A 22,400-nucleotide genomic window follows, 5' to 3' on the forward strand; every position below is an offset into this window, starting at 1 on the left:
ATAAAATTAGAGATCAGTAGAATGCTTGGGCCTAGAGATAACTGTAGTACAGAACTGTAACCAAATTCACAAAGCACTTTTACTTTGTACACACGTACGAAGTATACACAAGTATATACAAAGAATACACAAAGGACATTCGCCAGGCTACAGAAAAGATTCAAAGAATCTTTGTCATGGCATTTATTTTAATGCTATTTTTCTGCAGAAAAACAGTATGAAAAGTACTGTCTGCAATTAGAACATTTTCTAATGTTAGTAAAAATAACTAAAAGCAATTACTATATAAAGATTACAATCACTGGATGTTCTGCTAAAACTTCTATGTCTTAATCTATTAAATCATTAGGTTTCCACAGTCCCCTAATTAGATATCTTTTATTTTAAGAGAAAAATTCTGTTTCTCTCTGAAACAATTCACTATGTAAATGAACCCTGTAAAAGAACTGAACAGCTGTGCCTAAAAGCTGAGGCAATTAATTGTTATATACACCCAGCCTATTAGATTTATTTACAAAGTTAGTTGTACATTTTGCTTGTACAGCTACTTTCACGTTTTTTATGAAACATGACTGTAGTTCAGATCACTTGTCTGACAGGTGGCTTCTATGAATGTAATTAAGGACTTCCCTCTTAGAAACTAATAAAGGAGCAAAGAGTACAAATACACTTTGGCTGCAAGACACAATTTGAGTGTGGGTTAGAAATCTGAAAAATGCTTTTACAATGTTATTTTCTAACCTTTCCATTTGTATTCTTGGTTCTACATCTTACTGCCTAATTCCAGTACTTCCATCATTTAATTATTCACTATTTCTCATTGACCTAAGTCTCTCACTAGTTTTTACCCATCTTTTAAAAAAAAAATGCTTCTGCCCACTGTTTCCCATTTTTTGAAGTGACATTACACCTTTCTTCTACCAAATCTCTCTGAGGCTCAAGTTAATTAATTCTTACCTCATCTTCTAAATTCTACCCATCACGTATCTAGGCCACCATTCCACTAAAGTTGTTCTCTACGAGTTTACTATTTACCCAATACAAAGGCTTTTTCTCAGCTTTTCAAACTCCCTGACTTTTCCATTAGAGAACTACTGGCCAATGCTAACCAAATTCACCTTCTCTCCCTCGGTTGCTATAATTCACTCTCTTGGTCTTCTTCATACCTATTTTTCACTGTTCCTTGTGTACTTCTCTCAAAGGTCTGCATTCCCTCCTCCTATTTTATACTCTTTAATATTACCTAAAGTTGTATCATTTGCCCTCAGGTTTCTCTTTTCACTGTCTCCATAATTCTAACAAATTCAATACAATGCCTCAAAATTTCAATTCTACATTTTATCTTCAATTAAAGAAACAAATCTCTGTTTTTATGTTTGGTGGTCTGTCTACGTCGAATTCAGTATGTCCTGTGATCAAATTAATTCATCCTTTAAGGGAAAAAAAAAAAGCTTTCCAAAATTTCCTTCTTTAGGCAATAGTAATATTGTCTGAACTAGAAAATTACATTCAGGTAGTCAACAAATATCATTGAGACATCTTAGCATATGTATCTTCAGCACCTCTTCTACAGACTATATCACAACAGTATCTTATTTTTATAATACTACTAAGTTCTGAATCAGTGCCTTGCTGATATTGCCGTATTTGGCATTGTTTATGTTTTTATGGTTATATACATCAAAGAAGACACACCTCACCTAAAATTATCAAGACAAAAACATATTGACTACTCTGGAGTCCCATGCAATATGGGAAACACATGATAAATTAAGCTTTTTCATGAACATTGGGCAATGGTGATCTTAATTGTGCAAAAATGCCATAATATACAATTGATCTGTGTAATTCAAGTGCAAACAAGTCCTCTAGTTACAAATTTTCTACTTGTTATTCTTCTGTACATTCCACTTGGGCATGCATAAATAGTTGCATTAACACCAATAATCAAAATCTAAAAGTAAATTTACAAATGCTGTTTGAATTTTAACCTTTAAAAGCTCTGAACTATTATTAATATAACAATATAATGCATTTCTTTGGTTATATCTTGCATGAACAGGAGGTCTGAATATGATCCACACTAACTGCTAATATTTTTATATTTATTTATGCATTCTGATAGTGCTTTTATAATTTTTTTTTTTTTTTTCGGTACGCGTGCCTCTCACTGTTGTGGCCTCTCCCATTGCAGAGCACAGGCTCCAGACGCGCAGGCTCAGCAGCCATGGCTCACGGGCCCAGCCACTCCACAGCATGTGGGATCTTCCCAGACTGGGGCACGAACCCATGTCCCCTGCATCGGCAGGCGGACTCTCAACCACTGCGCCACCAGGGAAGCCCTGATAGTGCTTTTAAACATAATTCTTTCCATACTTCTACTATACGACCTTCAGATGATCCTTCATCGGACATGCTGGGGTTAGATAGGTTTAGGAATTCAATTTTTTTTTTTATTTTAAAGGTAATATACCACAGATTTAACAATCCCAACAAGGTTAGGGGCAGTATTACATATTCACATCTATTTTTTAGATGTTCATCTATTTTTTAGATGAACATGTGAGGAGACACACTGAGATAATATAAATTCTGGTCAGGTTTTGCTGCCAAATGAGTTTAGGTCAGGTTACGTTTTGTCAGGTCACATTATTTCTGAAAAACAGCTTTCATTTTCAGAGTTTTTGGTTTTTCAAAATTGTGGATAAGAGATTGTGGGTCTGTACAATTAATATTACCAGCAGTCCAGATCCTTCATTCTTTTCTACAACAAAGTCATTGAAAGTCACTTTTTCCATTCTCCCAATGACACAAAATATGCCAATATTGAAGTATAAATTTAGATCTCCTTATTCAAGTTGGATAAAGTTTAATACGAAATAAACCATATCACTCCAGGAAGAAAAACTTGTTTGTCAGCACAGAGAATTTAACCCCCAACAAAAATCTTTTCTACCAATTCAGAATAAAGACTTATTGTTTATGATAAAAATACTATTGGAAAGAAGGACTTCTGGCCTTCAGGGCAACTGCCTGGCTACTAAAGTACATCTGTGAACTACCGACATGGATACTACCTGGCAGCATGTTAGAAATGCAGACTCTTGGGCCCTCCCATACCTACCCAATCTGACTCTTCATTAAATCAACATCCCCAGGTGCTTCATTTGTACATTTATGCAGAAAACGTTAAGCTAACAGGCCTAACTGCTTTTCCTTAAAAATGTCTGCTTACCAGTTCAGTCACTGGCTTACATCTGGAAAAATACTTGCAGAGGTTTCCTACAGCCCTAACTGGTTTAAGAGTGGCTCACTGGGCCTAAACCATTTATGCAAACAATATGGTTTTTGCCAAACGTCTGCTTTCATTCTGTTAGTCTGGAATTTTGTTACCTGCCAGGCAGAGGCTGCCTACTTCTCAAGTCCTCAATAAAAACCCTGGGGCTGAGTCTCTAACAAACCTCCCTGGTGGACAATATTTCACGTGTTATCACAATTCACTGCTGGGAGAATGAAGCATGTCCTATGTGACCCCACTGGGAGAAGACACAAGACTCTTGTGCCTGGATTCCCCGAGATTTCATCCAATGTACCTTTCCTCTTTGCTAATTTTGCTTTGCATCCTTTTGCCATAATGAGTCTTCCTAGCAAATTACTGAGGTCGTGGGGACCTCCAAAACAAGACTAGAGCTTGAGGACCACTGCTGTAGAGCTTAAGTACATGACTTGAGGAGTGTGGGCTTACCCCAAGACAAGGAATTCATCAGCCATAAAGTCTGATACACTGAGAAGAACACTCATGCAAAAGGGGCAGAGAACAAAGAAAAGTATCTCTGGGTAAAGCTGAAAACAAAAACAAAACAAATAAAAAGAGACTTCCCTGAGATTCTAAGCCAACCACAGGTGTCTTTGGAATATATTCTTTTGCATGATCCAAAAAAAAAAAATCTCAAAATGAGAATTTTAATTTAAAGTAGCCCTTGGTATACCATATTCCTGGGCAGCAGAAGCAAATTCAACCATCAACCACCACCTCAACCCACCCACCCACCCACCCAACTAGGTAGCCACCCTTAGTCTGAGTAACCTAAAAAATTTAAGTGCACAAGCAAAAATCATAAACACAGAAGGAAACGTGAAAACAAGCCACTATCAACAGAAACAATAAACAAAAAAATCTTAAAAGACTATAAATATTAGAAGTACCACATACATAATACAAACAATGAAATAATTATGTTTTATATATCTAAAGCAGGGAGTTTGGCAAACTTGTTCCATTAAGGGTCAGACTAAGTATTTCAGGCTTTGAAAGCTATAAGGTCTCTTTCGCAACTAAACTCAGTAGCCGTAGCACCAAAGCAGCTGTAGGCAATACTTAAAGGAGCACAGCTATGTCTCAATAAAACTATTTACAAATGCAGCATCTGTAAGCCTTACTTGCAAAATTTGCAGGCCATAACTTGCAAGCTTCTGGTTTAAAGGAAAGAAAGGACTGAAAATATGATTCAAAATTTACAAACATCCAAGCAGAACTTCTTGAAATAAAAATAGCATGATTGAAATTTAAAAAACTCAATGGGGGGATAAACAGAATAAACACAGCTGTGGGGAGAACTAATGAACTGAAAGATACATCTGAAGGTATTATAACATGATCCCCAAGAAAAAAGGAGACAAAATACATGAAAACATTTAAAAAACAAGAAAGATAATGAGAAAGTCTAACATGCATTTAATAAGAATTCCTAAACAAGAAAAAATGCAGGAGATGCACTACTCAAAAAGTCAGATTGAGAATTTTTCAAAATTGTTCAAAAACATGAAAAATACTTCGAATCAGGATGCCCAATGAATTTCAAAGTCGGACAAATAACCATCTAAACACATTTTATTCAAGATGTTTCAGACCAAAGCAAAAGAAATACTACAGACTGAAAAGACAGATTATGCAGAAAGAGAAGCAATGTGATAGACATATTCAAAAAATTAAATTAAAAGTGTGTGAACCTTGTGTATGAATCCTGACTCAAAATGATATCTGTAAGACAATCAGGAAAATTTGAACACTAAATACTAGATGATATAAAGAAATCATTGTTAATTTACTTAGTTGTGCTAATAGTATTACAGTTATATATTTAAAAGTCCTTATCCCTTAGAAATACACACTGATGTATTTACAAATTAAATAATACTTGCCTAGGATTTGCTTTAAAATTATCCACAAAGGGAGGAGGAAGATATACACGAGGTAAGACTGCCCCATATGTTTACAATAGGTGAAGTAGGATAAGGCGTACATGAGGGTTCCTTATATTTTTTTCTCTGCGTATGTGTATGTTTGAAATTTTTCATAATAAAATATTTTTAATGAAAGTCTGATAATCCCAAGTGTTGACAAAAGTATGGATCAAGAGCAACTCTTACATATTGCTACTATGGTATACATATATTTTTTCATATAAGCAGTAATTCTACACCAAGTTATATAACCTAGAGTAACTTACGTATGAGTACCAGGATTCATGTACAAGACCATATATAAAATCATTGTTTATAAGAGCAAAAAATTACAACCAAATGTCCATGATTAAAAGAATGGATAAATCACTATTATTTATTTAATAACATTTGCCTTCTGGGTTTTCACCCTAGCACTTACCAGACACTATACTAGGGTCTTTGAACAAATTTTCTCATGTAATACTTATACTTCAGCTATACTATTTCTTGCTTACCTCTTCTAGTCTCACATCCTCCACTCTTCCTCTCCTCAAGCACTTTCTTTCTCTGGTTCTTTCCTATCTCTGGGCCTTTGGATCAATATTTTATGTTCCTTCTACTTGTTGAAGACTTTCCCCCTACTTCTTCACTTGGTGCCTCCCCATTAGTCCTGGATCAACTAAATATCACTGCCTCAGAGAAGTTTTCTCTGACCAACCCCCTAACCACCTATCAACTCTCTTTCACATACTCCAATTTTACATTATTCAGAGCATTTATTCATACTTAAAATTCTGTGTTCACCTGTTTACTGTCTGTGTTCTCCTTACTAGAACATAAACTCCTCAGGGGAAAGATTCAGTGTTTTTCACCACTGAATCACCAGCAAAAGAACAGTACCCAGCACACAGTTAAGGTAAATAAATATCTGTCAACTATGACTGAGGGAGGCAGGAGTGAACAAATTATTACAATATTACAAGAAAGGTAACATACAATATACTATAGAAGCCCAAAGAAGGAAGATATTCCACCCAGCTGAGGAAATTAAGATTAACTTTGTAGAAAGTGTGTTTCTAGCTAGAGTGAAGAGAGTAGATTGGGAAAGGATAGCACTAGAACAGGGATAGTAGTTATGAAGCCAATGCAATCACCCAAGAAAGAAAATGAGGCCTCAAGAATGGCATGGCAACAGAAATGGAAAAAAGATTTTACCAGTATTTCAGAGATAAAATCATTATTATCTGGTCACAGATTTGATGTGTAGAATAAGGACAAAGAATGAGGCTAGAATGTCTCCTGGGTGTCCTCCTGGGTGACATGGCCCCATTAAAGTAATTCTCTTAAAACCCAAATGGAAAATATAGAAAGATTTTTAGAATAGTAAGATAATTAGTTAAGTATGAAACACAGAAAGCTTGAAATACATGACTACATTGTTAAGATGTTGAGTAAGCCATGAAAAAATGGGCCTGGAGCCCTCAAGCTAAACACAAATTTGATGGTCATTTATTCAGCCAATAAAGATTTATCAAGCACATATAATGTGCTGGAGCTGTTCTAGGCTCTGGGGATACAATGGTGAACAACACAAAGTGCTTGTCCTCACAAAACTTACATTCCAGGGAGACAGACAAACAACAGTGTAATTGGCAGCAGTGACAAGGGCTACAGAAGAAAACAATATAAAAGAATAGAAAGTGGGCTTCCCTGGTGGCGCAGTGGTTGAGAGTCCGCCTGCCGATGCAGGGGACACGGGTTCGTGCCCCGGTCCGGGAAGACCCCACATGCCGCGGAGCGGCTAGGCCCGTGAGCCATGGCCACTGAGCCTGCACGTCCGGAGCCTGTGCTCCGCAACAGGAGAGGCCACAACAGTGAGAGGCACACATACCCATACCGAAAGAAAAAAAAAGAATAGAAAGTGATGCAGATGAGGGCTACTTTAGATAAGATGATCAGAGAAGGCCTCTCTGATAAAGTGATATTTGAACAGAGTTAAATAAAGTGAGGGAGCAAGCCTCCCAAGATTAGGGGAAGAATAATCTAGACAGAATGTAACAGAAGTACGAAGGCCCTAAAAAGAGAATAAGAGTAGGAATGAATAAAAAGGAGGCTGTTTTGCCAAATATAGTGAACAAAAGGAAAAGAGTTAGGAAATGACAACAGTTGTGAGGAAGCCAGGGACTAGATTATAATGGCAGTCATCACATATAGTGGTTGTATATTTTTTAGAAAAATTATCTTCTCACACATATTCCAGTACAGTGCTAAAATACAGCAAATGCTCGATGAATTCTTTTCAAATTAATGAGTGAATAAATCACTGAGTTAATGAATTCCCACTACATTTGAGTCCAACTTATATTTAACCGTTTCCTGAACTCCAATTCATCCCAAAGGACAAACCAAATACCAATTTAAAAGTCTAAATTTTAAGCTTTAATAATCTTCAGAAGCAGAATTTTTAAAATGTTTTGAACAGTGACATCACCACTAGAACAAGTACATGCCCTTCCAAGAGGAATGCTTAGAAGGAAAACATTTACTTCGAAGTATGTAATTTCTAGATTGCCTGCTAAAACAATACATCATGTGATAAATCCCTCACACAATTTGAAATGTTCTGATAATCAAAATATCATTTTAGACCAAGTCCTGATCATAGTAGACAGCAAAAAATTACCACACTAGTTCAGCTCTAGGCTAGGAAAAAATCATTTAAAATAATTTGGAAAAAAATTCATGTCCCAGTAGGTAACAAGAGCAATAACTAATATAATCCTGAAAAAGATGGTTCAAAATATAGATTTACTGCATTTTACCATTCCTAATACAATCAAACAAGCCCTCACTCAAAATTCACCACTAAAAACAAGTATTCTTTCTTTCTTTTTTTTGGCTGTGTTGGGTCTTCGCTGCTACGCATGGGCTTTCTCTAGTTGTGGAGAATGGGGGCTATGCTTTGTTGCAGTGTGCAGGCTTCTCATTGCGGTGGCTTCTTTTATTGCAGAGCACGGGCTCCAGGTGCGCGGGCTTCAGTATTTGCAGCACACGGGCTCAGTAGTTGTGGCTCACGGGCTCTAGAGCGTACGCTCAGTAGTTGTGGTGCACAGGCTTAGTTGCTCCGCAGCATGTGGGATCTTCCCGGACCAGGGCTCAAACCCGTGTCCCGTGTATTGGCAGGCGGATTCTTCAGCACTGCACCACCAGGGAAGTCCCAAAACAAGTATTCTTTTGGGAGCTAATAATCCACACTCAGTTTAGATCTGTTCAATGAACTGAACAGTCTAGACTCAGAATCAGCAAGGATATTCCAAGGTTATTAAATGTTCCCACCTTCAGGGAATTCCAGTCATTGTTTTCCATAATTCCAAAGAGTAGATGCATAAAAATATTTTAAATGGAGTGAATACTAATATCTTTAAAATTACCAACACTTAGAAAATGCACTTCATCAAAACTTCTTCACCTTCAGTATAGTTGAATATTTGTGTTTCACTTTCATATTTACTCTTGCTTTTGCATATTGAAATAAGTAAAATGCTCTTTATTTTACTCATCTATGCTAAGTACATGTTGCCAAGTTGCTGTCAAGTATTTAATCAATTTCCTATGCAATACTCAGTTCTAAGTTCTTCGGGATATGCATACCAAGAGATGGGCAGTGGAACCTTTCTCTAACAAAGCATCACCAACTCAGAGACAAAAACCTAAAATTCAATGAAGAATTTAAAAAAAAAAAAAAACTTGACAATTAAAATTTATTTTAAATCAAGGAATATAAAACACTATCAAGTACGGGAAAAGAAAAATGTGAAGAGTCACCAGAAGACTAGAAATAGAATAAGAGAAATACAAATCGATGAGAGAAATTGAAAAAAACAAGGGTAAGATGGAGAAACAATCACACGAAGATACTTTAAAACTATTAATGATGTCTTCCACATGAGATTATTGCAGTGAAGACCAAGAACTGTTTAACATCCTCCCTTTTTCTCCATAGAAATACTAAGCCAATTTCTGTAACCATTCCACCAATTTAATTAGGTCAACACAAAACTTTTATTGGATTGGAATTCTAGTTTTTCCAACTTTCTAACTGGTAGCTTTGAACTCTTTACGGTGATTTGACTATCTATAATTTTTCTTTAAATAGCCATTATGAAAAAAATTCACCTATCTAGATGCTTTCATGGCTAAAACATTAAAAGGTCAGGCTGAAGAGGAAAAAACAGAGATATTCAGAAAATGATTTTAAATGTTTTAAGTTGGAATTAGTGTAATTATTCCAAACTCTAACCACTCATATAAATCCACTGCCCAACCAAATAAAAAAAAATCCATACACATCATGACATACCTAACACACATAAGCAGACTTGGATTAAAATAACTTTAACTTGGGCTTCCCTGGTGGCGCAGGGGTTGAGAACCCACCTGCCAATGCAGGGGACATGGGTTTGAGCCCTGGTCACAGAAGACCCCCACATGCCACGGAGCAACTAAGCCCGTGTGCCACAACTACCGAGCCTGCGCTCTAGAGCCCGCAAGGCACAGCTACTGAGCCCGCGTGCCACAACTACTGAAGCCTGCGTGCCCAGAGCCCGTGCTCTGCAACAAGAGAAGCCACCGCAATGAGAAGCCCACGCACCACAACGAAGAGTAGCCCCCGCTCACCGCAACTAAAGGAAGCCCGCATGCAGCAACAAAGACCCAACACAGCCAAAAATAACATAAATAAATAAATAAATTAGAAAAGGCAGCTTGTCCAGAGTCAAAAAATTCTAAGAGGCAAGGTCAAGATTCAAATCCAGATTCAAATCCAGATCTATCTGGTTCCAAAGCTCAGGCCCTTAGTTACAGTGTTAGACTGTGTTAATGTATCATGCAGGTAGCATGTTATTAAATGTTATTTTGTCCATATTAGTACCCTACTATCTATCTTTATACATATAATCCTACTATCCATATTGTAGACATATATAACAACTTTGTCGAGTCATACCTCACTTACCTTGAACTATGCTATGAAGCAATTACCTATCTGGAAAACAACCAGGATGCAAAATCAAGCACTCCAAAAGATACCAATAAAAATTCAAAGTATGTATCATCACCAAGTTTATTCACTACAGTTAGTATATGTTACTGACAGCAGAGCCCCTTAATTCCTCAAAATCACAACCTAATTATCCCTATTTTCCATATAATGTTAATAAGTCCAGTTATATAGTTTGTATTTTACAGCACAGTAAAAGTAAAAAAATAATTTTTAAAGTAGCTTCCATATATGCTTAAAAATAGAAATAATATTTATACACACACATCTGCCCCAAATCTACTCATATTCAAGTACCCCCGGTGAATATATTTAGTGGTAATATTGTTACTTACTTTAAAAATAGTTACACTTTTTCCTGTGGTACTTTTATAATACAGACACAATCACTGATATAAGTAAAAAATTTTTCCTAGGACTCAAAAATTAAATCTAAACTTTTTTAACAAAACAAAATAACTATTACAAGAAACAATAACATAGCAAAAGGCAACTGCCATAGTTTATCCAAATCTCTTAATCTTTTTATTTCCTTTTGAAAACTAACCAGCATTTTGAAAAATTTCTTCCGTTACGCTAGGTAAAACAGTATACACTTATATATTCAAAACAATGTTGAAACATGAACACACAACACTGAATTCTCCCGTGACAAAGGAGAAAAGGTCTATTTTAAGGTTTATTAAAAATAAAAAGTGATTTAAACTTTTTTAAGACTACACTAATCTAAAATTATAACTTTTTAACTCATTAAAAAGTTATAAAATCTTATGTTAAGAATTATTCTTACATGACATACGAAATCTTATACAACGTAAGAATTAATCCGACCTGCTTTATACCAAGTTATGACATTCGAAAATACCATTAGAAATTACAACATATAAAGTAAAACCACAAGTCACTCTAAATAAACAAGATAGGAAATAGCTATCTGTATTCAAATATCCCATTACCATGATTTTATACGAATGTTATGTGACAGATATGATTAAAATCTTACCTACAACACGTGTTAAATAAAACTTTCCACAATATTCCACTTGCCACCCCAGATACTGCTGTATAGCTAAAGGTTCGAGTTCACAGCTAACCTACCTCCAACCTGGAGTCTTCTCACTTTTTCTGCAACTCTATTCCCGTCAGTTTTTCTTTTTCTCATTTTTCTTGGGGGAAGGGGTTGTGGTGATGGTGGTGTGGTGAAGGTTAGGGAGTGTATTATACAGAATTATGAGTGGAAAAAAAACCAGGGCAATTAAATGTTTTATAGGGATGAACATTAAGCATGGAAATAACTAGCAATACTATTTTAAGATGTGATTTCTCAAAGTATGAAACTATTGATAAAAATATATATGTACACACATCTAAAAACAGTTAAAATACACTTTCATCTGGCAAGTTGTTTCTTCTTAGCAACTAAAAGTAAATTACTTGGCAATCTTCTTTGTTTACAGCTTCTGTGTTTCTTCACTATTTATTCATTATAAGAAACATGTGAAATTACACTGGGTTCTGAACAAGATTACTAAAATCCCTGCAAGTGGCAATTCAACTCTTGTTTTGCTCCTTTAATAGAGTGTTAATTTCCCCAAACACTGTTTATCCTTTACCCAAATAACTAGAGGGTAGGGTGTCTGGATTTGGCAATGAAACAGTCCATGTTTTTCAGGATAAGCTTAATTTCAAATATTCTCTCTCAAATATAAACTGTCAGGCCACATGTTTAAATTTTGAAATCAGAAAATACGGTCATTTTAGCATGGAAAATAACAAAAACACTACTCATCCCACTTATAGTCTCTATTTCCAAATTGCACACATCTAGAAATAAGTTTGATACAAATTTATAGAGCCCTTTGAACATGCAGTATTAATGAAGGGGAGAGAAGACACATATACTACAAAACAATGAAAGAAAAAAATCATTTATGCTTGGGTTTGGAATGCAGCCAAGCATCTATATACTCTTAATCAGAAGCACACAATTACTTCACAATATGCCTAAAATCTCTCAGTCCAGTCCACCACTACCTTCAAAGGTTTGAAAAGCCCTAGCCCAAAATACAATCAGTCTTCAATAGTTAAGAGATTTATATACAGAACTCATCATCAACCTTTCTCAACATTATCTTCAAATACTGAATAATATGCCAGGAACATGTTAGTTCACAAAATTAAGCATGATTTTTATTTAAAACACTGATCCAGGGCTCTAACTATTCAAATACTACACTTTTATGCAAAGGTCCTAACAGATGTCAACACTTCTATGAGGACTCTCCTCTAGGCCATTCCTTACCTATCTTCCATTTTTTTCTGAATTCCTCTGGCTTATGATTCCTTTATAAAGATAACTGGCAGGTGCTTCAAATACTATGCCCTGTTACACGTATATCCCAAATATAATATAAAACTCCTTAAAGCCAAGAATTATGCCTTCCTGATTCACATTAACACTTACTAACCTGATAATATACTAAAAATATGCTGTCTTGATATTAACAAACCACTACAAATCCAAATTCTTCAACATTTTGGGATTAAAAAAATGGCACAGTAATTGAAGGAGCCAGATTCTTTAAAATCCAGGTAATTAAGGTTAAAAAGCTCTTCTATACTGCTTACTGAACTCAACTGACTCCTTGAACAGGCATGTTTGAAGCCCTGGCACATCCTCAATTTTATTATATTATATATAAATTTCATCATTACCAGGCACATTGCTCAGTTTATGCAATCTGTATGGCTAGAGGACTTTGTAACAGGAATTTTAAGAAGGTGCTTAGGTTTAGGTTCTCTTTCAAGCCTATGACTCTGAACACATGAATGTTATATTCAGCTAGTTTTACACAATTATTTTCAATTTAGTTTGGCATCTATATAATCTTGTAAGTACATTCATCATAGTGATATAATTTAAAAGTAGCTATTCAGCTTTAACCTGGCCACACTAACAAAAAAGCACAGATAATACAAAACAATGGATGATCCAAAAAGCATTAACAGTCAACTCTCAACTATTCATATTTGGATTACCTAATAAATATTTTAGCCTGTTTACATCCACTATTCTAAGAGTATTTGCTTAGGAAATAAAAATTGATGCTAATAATTCAAATGAAAGATACATCAATCTACTGTAGGGGAGGAAAAAATATAAAATCTTCCCAAACCATATATAAATAATGCTATTGAGATTATATTTAGCAATCTTCCACCATTATTCACCTTTTTCTTAAGTGTAGGTAACTGAGAGTGGACTGTATTTAGCTTGTAACAGAAGTACAGATACACAGGCACGCAAACCAGTCACTGACCCCACTGTGCTTTTCACAGCCCTATTTCAGTAGCCTGAGACCTGAGAGGGGGAGGAGGTAGCAAGTCACTGCAGATGATCACTTACAAGGAAATTGAGAGTTGACTATAATTTACATTTAAAGTGCTATGAAACACCATACTGCTACATGTATTCATTGCTGTTTATGGGAATCCTTCTCACAGTAACTTAACAAGAGATTTAACAAGGCTTTCTCTTTAACCTTTCAATATCCCAGAAACATCGTGATATCTGAGAATCACAAAGACTGATGGTGAAAGTGCTACGCATGGAAAGTAGTACGCATTTCAGAGATCAGGAAACTGAAGCCCAGATAAAGTAGCATGCCAAGATCATCCTCAGATTAAAGAAGAGAAGAACCGAGTTCTCCAGAACCCAACTTCAGTGCTACACCTCTCAACCTCTTCAACCCCAAATTCTCCACTTGGCTTCAAAGATCACAATCTTACTAATTTTTAACTTTCTTCTCTGTTTTTCACCCCTTTCTTCTTATTGATTCCTATGCTGTGACATATACTCTAATCAGCTTATCCTCTAACATTCAGATCTTCAGCTCTTCCTCCATTTACATTCTTCCCTCTCTCAAGGCCCTAAAGCAGAGAACAATCTGATCACAAGAACAGCTACAAAAACATCCATTTCAGCATTCACTACCTCTTACACATCTCTGACAGAGTCAATCATCTGAAACTCAAAGTGAAAAGCTGAACTCATTATCATCTCTTCCAAAATGATTTCTCCATTTCTTGGCACCATCGCTTTCATTGTCCCTCAAGTTTGCAAACTTAAACTTTTATTTCTACTTTCCTTAATACTGTCCTCCTTTTCTCATCTCTCTCTCCATTCCTCCTTGCAATAAATGTCTCGGTTATTATTATATGATATATGCTGGGGAAGAAGCTTAAATTCTAGTGAGAGAAGTAGTGAACAAGGAACTTAAATAGGCAATGGTAAGTGATATTTACAAAGTAATAAACAAAAATGTGGAAAAGTAGAGGAGGAAGCAATGAATTCCCACTGGGATGATAAGGAAGGATTTTCCCAGAAGTGGCATATGACCTAGAACCTTAAAGAGTTAGGATTTCTCTAAAGAGTGCTGAAAATGGAATTCTTGGCAGAGAAAACAACCTATGCAAAGAAAAGTAAATAGACACTGCATGCCATGTGCAAGGAAGAACAAACAGACGTCTTTGACTAAAGCAGGGATTCTCAATCACGGGCATAACACAATCTCCAAGGGGAGAAGAACAGGAATGGGGAGGTAGGTACTTTAGGCTAGCAAATTCTCCCCAACCCCCTTTGAAAATCACTGTGTGAAAAGAAGGGAGGAAGTGCATTACACAAGTGAACTATGTGGAGAGGCAGACTGATTTAGAATAGTATGGTTAAGATAGTACAGAAGAAAATACTTCTAGAATAAATCATAAAAGGCCTTCAATGCCAAGCTAGGAAATTTGGACTTTATTCTGTGAGCAAAAAATGAAACCTGTAAAGTGTGTGTATACAGTTTTTTGTTTGTTTGTTTTTGTTGTTGTTGGTTTTGTTTTGTTTTATGTAAGGGAATGAGATCAGTTCCAGATTTCAGGGAAATAATCCTGGCAATCATATAGCAGAGGGAGTGAAAAAAAGAGAAAAAAAATTTTACTGTCATCCAAATGAGATAATGAGGATGTGAACTAGACCAATGACAATGAGAATAGAAGGAGAGAGAGATTTCAGAGGCAAACTGGGGAAACGTGGCAAATGAACCAAGAAGATAAGCAATAGGTCTCTAGCTTGAATAACAGAGGATGGTGGTGGTACCTAGAAAGCGAAAAGTGGGTATGTGTTGGAGTGCAAAATTTTATAAACCACAACTCTGAGATGATTACCAGACATACATGCTAATATGTTTTGCAAGCTTAGAAGAGAAAGTATGAATAAAAATGTAATTACTGTAACCATCTCAATTCATGGATTCTTGAATCCATGAGTGAAAAGGGTGCTCAGGGAGCTAGCATCAATAAGAGAGCAGACAAGAAAATCAAGGACAGAACCTTAGGGCACACTGGCTTAAGGAGCTGGAAGTCCAGCCAGCAAACAGAGGAGAGGTAGGAAAAGAACCAGGAGTTTTAAGAATAGCAATAGTGTAGTAGCTACAAGTGCATGATCTGCAGTTAGTCACTCACTAGCCCTGTGACCCTGGCTGAATAACTTACCTTTCTGAGTTTCAGTCTGTTAGAATTTGAAAGCCTATACCTTCAACTGTAAAATACGGATAATAGGAGTACCTCAAAGAGTTATCGAAGATTAAGACAAATAATGTTTTAGTGCCTGGAACAAAACTACTAATACAGTAAGTAGTCCTAATAATAGAATGGGGAACTTAAAAATACCAATGAATTTTGCATGAGGTTACTAGCATCCCTTAAGAAACTATTTTAAGTACAGGGGGAGAGCTGTGTTTACAAGACTAAAGGAGTTAAGGAAGAAAACTGTGTGTAGAGCCTACGAAAAAATAACTGTTTTGAAATCTTTGTCCTTATCATTCCACGCGTCTCACCATCATTCCATGCTTAGCAAAGTACCTGCTCCATATGAATACAACAAGAAATGCTGAATACGAGAAAACTGAGCCAAAAGAAGGAAGAAATGAAGAAGCAAGAAATCTTAGTTCTACAAAGAATCTTAGGGGAAACAGAATTAGGAGCATAAAATTCCTTTCCAGTTTAGCCTTGGAAATGAACAGAGATGAGTTATCCTCTGACTCGGGAAAACAGAAGGTAAGTACAGGTGAAATACAAAGGGGAGAAGACAAGGGGATTCACATTAGACAGCCTCTGTCATCCTAATAAAGAAATAACAGTTCTCTGCGCAGAGTACGAGGATTCCAAAGTCAGTTTAGAATCTGGAGAAAACAAATTAGTTGGTTCCTCCATTCCAATATATATTCAACTTCATTTCTGTCTCCAATACCCTGGTCTAGTGTCCCATGATCTCTTAGATTCTACCAGGGGCCTCCAGAGCAGCTCCTCTTCCTACAGACTTTACCTTTCCCAAGGTGTGGTATATTCTCTTGAGAGCCCACATTTCCTTCCACTATGTCCACAATTCTTATAAGACGTCAACCCCTCTGTGAAGCTGCCTGATTCTCTACCCACCAGAGTTAATCATTCTCTCCTCTAGGTTACTTCTGTTCCTTGTACAGTTTGATTACTCAGTTTATTGTTCTGTATCGCAATCACTTCTTTATGTCTGTTCCAGTAAACTCCTAAAAAGGGAGTAACATCTTCCTCATCTTTACTCCTCCAGCACTTAATTCAGCATTTCTTATATAAAAAGCAGTCAATGTTTGTTTTGTCTAACTGAAGTAAGGGATTAAACAACATGAGCAATCTCTTGACTAGAAGGAATCACAAAACAAAAAGTTAAGTGTTCAAATCTGCATCATTCAGATAACCTTCCTACTTTCCTAGCTATTAAACAGCAGCTAAGACAATCTTTTTATTCCTACTAATGGAAAAGTAAAAGGATTGGACAGTCAAAAAATACAAAACTCAGTACTTAAAAATAAATTATATTCTAACAGTTATATTTGAATATACACGTTTCCATGTCCCTGGAATTCACCTTGAACACAATAATTAAATTATACTAGGAAGGGCTTACACAGGAAGAATATTCTGTCTCTCTTCAAGTTATTCAGTACCAGGAAGAGATGTACTAGTGGACTGATAAAAAAAAAACAGACTATCCTTGCAGTGGAAGTGGTTAAGGGAAGCATTTTGGTTTCAAAATAAATTGGCATGCAAAACAGAGAGAGTATTTAATGATACCAATAGCAAGTATCAGGGACTTTCATGATTAAGTACAGTAGTTGTCTGAACAAAACTTAAAGCAACAATCACCAGTATATCAACTACAGGATCTCCTACAGTGAAGTTCCTGAACTAGATCAAAATTAATCCAAAAACAATTTTTAATTAAAGCACTTTCGTATAAACCATAGCACTAACATCAATATGAAAACCAAAGAACCTTAAGCCTCTCCTGGGCTTAAAGAAGCTTGCAAGGCTGGCCACGTCTTATTACTAAGAAATTTTCTGGAGTCTGGGAGAAAAATTCTAAGGTTCTGTTAAAGAAAATATCACATTTTTTCTTAAGTACATATAATAGATTGTTCCTTGCTTAGGTCTAATTCTGGTAATGCTACAGTTTTTTTTGTTTTTTTTTTACAGTTGTTACATTCAAGAACTTATACAGTGCTGTATGTCAATTACGTCTCAGTAAAACTGGAAGAAAAAAATGATCACAGTTGGGGTGGAGGCACGAGGAAACTAAATGATGGGGGACATATAAGAGCTCCTTATATTTATTATATTCATACATTCACATGTACTTTATACATTTTGAAGCTTTTCTTAATAAATTAAAAAAAATAAAAAGAACTCTAGTTCAGAAAGACTATATACCCAATTAACTGTATGTCTCAAAAAAAGAAAGCTTCACTACCATAATTCCTTATTAACAAGTTTATAATATTCAAAACAATCATCTGAAATATTTTAAATGTGATATAAATACTTTTGATTTCATAGTTTAGGAAAGCAACTAACATTTAGTTAACATCACTCACAAAGTACTAGGTCCCATGCTGAGTACTACATGGCCTAGCTCATTTACTTATCACATTCTTAACAACCTTCAAGAATAACCTGAAATTAATCTCTTTTTTTTTTTGAGCTGAAGAAACCAAGAGTTAATCAAGGTCAAATAACCTGCCCCAAATCACCTATTATGTATCACAGCTGAGATTACAACTCAGAACTATTTGACTTTATACTACACATTGATAGCTCCTTCAAGAATTACAATGATCATGGCCTCTATTTTATAATGAACTTTGTTATACAGCTACACAGTGAATTTCTCAAAGGTTACATAAAAATAATGAGAATGAGAGCAAACACTGCCTTAGCGTTAAAAAAAATTTTTTGGTTACCCAAACTTTATCTAAAACATGCCGTAATCCAATCCACAAACAGCTGCCCTTCAGCTGCAACCCAGACTGCCCCACAGTTCTCAAATGATTACTAAAGTTTAATTCCTCATGAACTTTCTTCATGTTAGATCCACAAGCATTCTTCTAACAATGAATGTTTGGCAGAATAGCAATTTCTCAAACAACAGAGTCACTATACAATGAATCTAACTCAGATTACTTTTTCAAAACTTCCTTAAGACTCTGCAACACAGTTCTCAAATGCCCTCTCACTCCTAGTTGTATATTGCTTTTGCAATCAGATTCAACTGGCTGTGTATATTTCATTCCAAACTGAAATACATCTTGTCAGGGCAAGCAGAAATAGCATTTTCTGCACTATTTGTATTATCCCAGAAACACCTAAGGACATAGGTATTTACTGAATTCTCAGGAAATATAGTATTTTAAATAGTAAATATACAGTTATCTGTGTACTTGAGTAAAACTGGAGTAAACCAAAGGTATCAAATTTGTACATAAGCTCTTTTACTACCCATAATTTTGACACCAACCAGAGAAACCACTATATATAGGAGCTCAGTAAAGTCAATTTAAAGCACAACTATAACTTATTTCTAGCACCACATTCAAACAGGTCTTCAATACACAAATTAGACCCAAGATCTATCTAATAAATGGTCTTTTCACCTCCATCTAAAACATATGCGCATGTATAAAATAAATCACTAAAACTACATCTGCTACAAAACTCAAAGCTAAATTGAGCCCTGTGGAATTTTGCTTATTTTATTAGCAAATTTACTAGAAAATCTTTTTCCACATATATTGCATATAGACTTTTCATATGTGTGTTATACACAGTCAAGTTTCCAGTACACAAGTCAAAAGTTTTACATCTCCCTACATTAATATTCAAACCCTATCTGCTGAAAAAATGTTCTAATTTAGTGCATTAGTGATCTAATTAGTTGTCATTTCTATTACTTAAGCCCTATTTTATTTTAGAAACTCTTCTACCTGTAAAAGGACCTAGTTCACCCGAAACAAAGTCCTAGAACTTTCAGAATAAAATATTGTTACAAAAATGTACTCTTGTAGATAAATAAAAACTAGGCTTTTAGTTTACAAAACAGTAATCTTACATTATGATACACAAAATAAAACAAATTAGAGAATGCGCTATGCTTTAAATACAGAGATGATCCTCAACAATGAGCCCACATCTAACAAATACTGTAGATAATAGTCATTATGTTAAGTAGAACGCAGGTTAAAAAAATTTTTTTAATTTTATACAGAATGTTTAAAACGACGTTTTTTCAAACTTCCTAAAGTGCTTTTCAGATCTCAAAAAGGAAACTGAATTCTATACAGCTGAACCAGGTTACACGCTAAGTTACAGCCCGTGTGAAACACGACTTCTTCGGAATCAATAGACCAAATCTTGTTTACCGTGGAAGAGAAAAGAGAAACCTTGTATATAACTACTAAACGCTCAACGAGATATTGTCGAATAAACTCCAGTACGGTGACTGATAGAAGATATACTGGCCAGTAGCCGGCGGGGGTCCTTAAAAATATAGCAGGGGTTTACCCAGTTCCGAAGGTGTAAACAAACCCATCGCCACTGCAGAAGGTAAACAATGAACCTGCAACGAGGGTGAGGGGCCGGTTTTTGCCAACTACAGTCTCAGAGGCCCGGGAAAGGGAAACAAGAGGGAAATACAGCGTACACCAGACACTTCGCAGAAATCACGGGCTCCAGGTTTCACTACCGAGTTATCAGTGCTGCGGGTCCCCCAGGGCAGTGGGCAAAGAGAAAAACAGTCACGCAGTCAGCAAGGACCGAGCAGGTCCGGCTTCGGCGCTGGGGGACGGGGAGGGCAGGATGTGGTCGCTCTTCCCTCAGACGTCCTCCGGCAACCTAAATAACAGCCTCTACCTCCCTCCGGCCGTCCCTGGGATTCAGCTGCTCGAGCTCCGGGACAGGAGAACAACGCTCCCCCGCGGGTCTAGAGAACCCAGAGGGTCGGCGACTCCACCGAGTCCCGCTCGGTGCTCCCCGCAGCACCCAGAGGCCCGGAGAAGGGCTCGGAGCGAGGAAAGCGGGCACCGGGAAGGGGGATGGGTCCGGGGAGACTGCCCCCGGCTCGGCTCCCGCGGGCCGGCAGGCGGGGCTCGGGCTCTGCCTCCCGCACCCCCGCGGGTCCCGTGCGGGGCCGGACCCTGCCCACGGCCCCGAGCCCCCGGCTCCTCCCCACTAGGATGCCCTCGCCGGCGCCCGCGGCGCCCCGCGTTACCTCGGGTCAGATCCAGCGGGACGTTCTCCTCGCCGCTGTCATTCCGCCCTGCGCGAAACAGACACATAGCCCCAATTAGGATTCGCTCCCAGGCCAGCGGAGGCAGCCCTGGCTCCGGCCAGCGCCCCAGCTCGTTCCCCCCGCCCATGACCAAGGGTAGGCAAGTGCCAGGGGTGGCGGTTGCCCGGCGGCGAGGGGTGAGGGCCGCAGCGGACTTACCTCGTATTCGGAGGTTCTTTAGCGAGCGGCCGCGGCCGACCGCCGCCATATTGACGGGTTTCAGTCACAACACCGGAAACCTCGCCCAATCGCGCGAGAACCCCTTCCCCTCCCCTCGCGCCGCGCCCGCCCCCCGCGGCGGCTGGCGGCGGGCGGCGGGTGGTGCCGGCTTAGCCCGGGGCGCGGAGGGAGTGCGGTGCCAAGTCGGGATCTTGATAGAGTCTGCGGAGCGCGCGCGCGCCCGCCCGTCCCGGAGGCGGAGGGCGCGGCGACGCGCTCGGCCCTCCGGGAGCACGTCCGCCAGGAGGGGGCATTTCCCACGAGGGGAATCCCATTGATGCGAGTTTGCAGCGTGGAGGATGCTTCCCCTCCAGCCGCCGCGGAAACCGTAGTCAAAACCGACACGAAGTGGGAGGAGGCCTTCATGCGCCTGGCTGGCCACCTGCTGAAACCATCCTGCATGATTGTTTTCAAGTCCTGAGATAGCCCTCCTTCCTTATTCGTCAATTAAAACGATTTTATTAAAACAACAACAACAAAAATACAAAACACTGCGCAGTTGTAACGTAACTAAATCCTGCCTAGAGTCGCTTTGCTCCAACCAAGTTAACACGTAACAAAGTTTATTTTCCAGCCTCACTGACCACCGTGCTAAGCAGCCTTGCACTTGATCTTCAAAGCCACACTCAGCCAGGCTGGCCTCTCTAAGTGGAAGTAGTCGGGTGGAAGTTTTGCTTTTGACCGCTTGTAGTAGGACCCGAGAACGGGGTGAAAAGTCGGGAGTGCCGGGTGGTGGTCGCTGGCGGTGGGTGGGATTGTTCCCGCGCACGCGCGGGGGCCTGGAGGCCCAAGGAGAGGGTTTCCTCTCTGCCTGGAAAGAGAAGCTGCTACAGCCTCTGTCTGGGTTTTCCCCTCTGTGTAGCTCCTGAAACAATGGGCAATGTGGATGTTGTGGATTAATATTTTTTATAGATGAACCTAACAAGTATTAAGTGTAGAGACTTTAATCAATATATATACACCTGGCCCCTGACCCAGCAACTTTCTCTTAAACTAGATTAACTTTGAAGAGAGGGGTGAGCGTTTTGTCGCCTCCTGTTCCTCAACACTTGTCTTTCTATATTCCATGAGACTGGAGGTTAATTAACAGTGGAGATCTTGCCGTAACCTGTCTCATCCCGGCTACTAGTTAATGCAGTGCCCAGCATAAATAAGTGTTCAATAAATAATGAGGTAGCTGAGTAAATGCCCTGGATTCCTTCTTTGTTTCAA

The 22,400-nt window shown here is 37.9% G+C and overlaps 1 protein-coding gene across 9 annotated transcripts in view; it reads right to left on the reverse strand.

The window, feature by feature from the left end:
• RICTOR (RPTOR independent companion of MTOR complex 2) overlaps positions 1–21,208 on the reverse strand; it is a 127,637-nt gene extending 106,429 nt beyond the window's left edge. For 7 of the 9 annotated variants that reach the window (XM_029218067.1, XM_029218072.1, XM_029218070.1 and 4 more), the window contains exon 1: positions 20,910–21,177. In XM_029218067.1, the coding sequence (XP_029073900.1) occupies positions 20,910–21,177 (268 nt within the window). Of the gene's footprint in view, positions 1–20,909 lie in introns of all 9 variants that reach the window. The other 2 variants (XM_029218069.1, XM_029218071.1) reach the window with 2 other exon arrangements.
• Between the last annotated feature and the right edge of the window lie 1,192 nt (positions 21,209–22,400).

The sequence above is a fragment of the Monodon monoceros genome, unplaced genomic scaffold (genome assembly GCF_005190385.1).
Source record: "Monodon monoceros isolate NGI ecotype Baffin Bay Population unplaced genomic scaffold, NGI_Narwhal_1 Super_Scaffold_12, whole genome shotgun sequence".
Lineage (NCBI taxonomy): Eukaryota > Metazoa > Chordata > Mammalia > Artiodactyla > Monodontidae > Monodon > Monodon monoceros.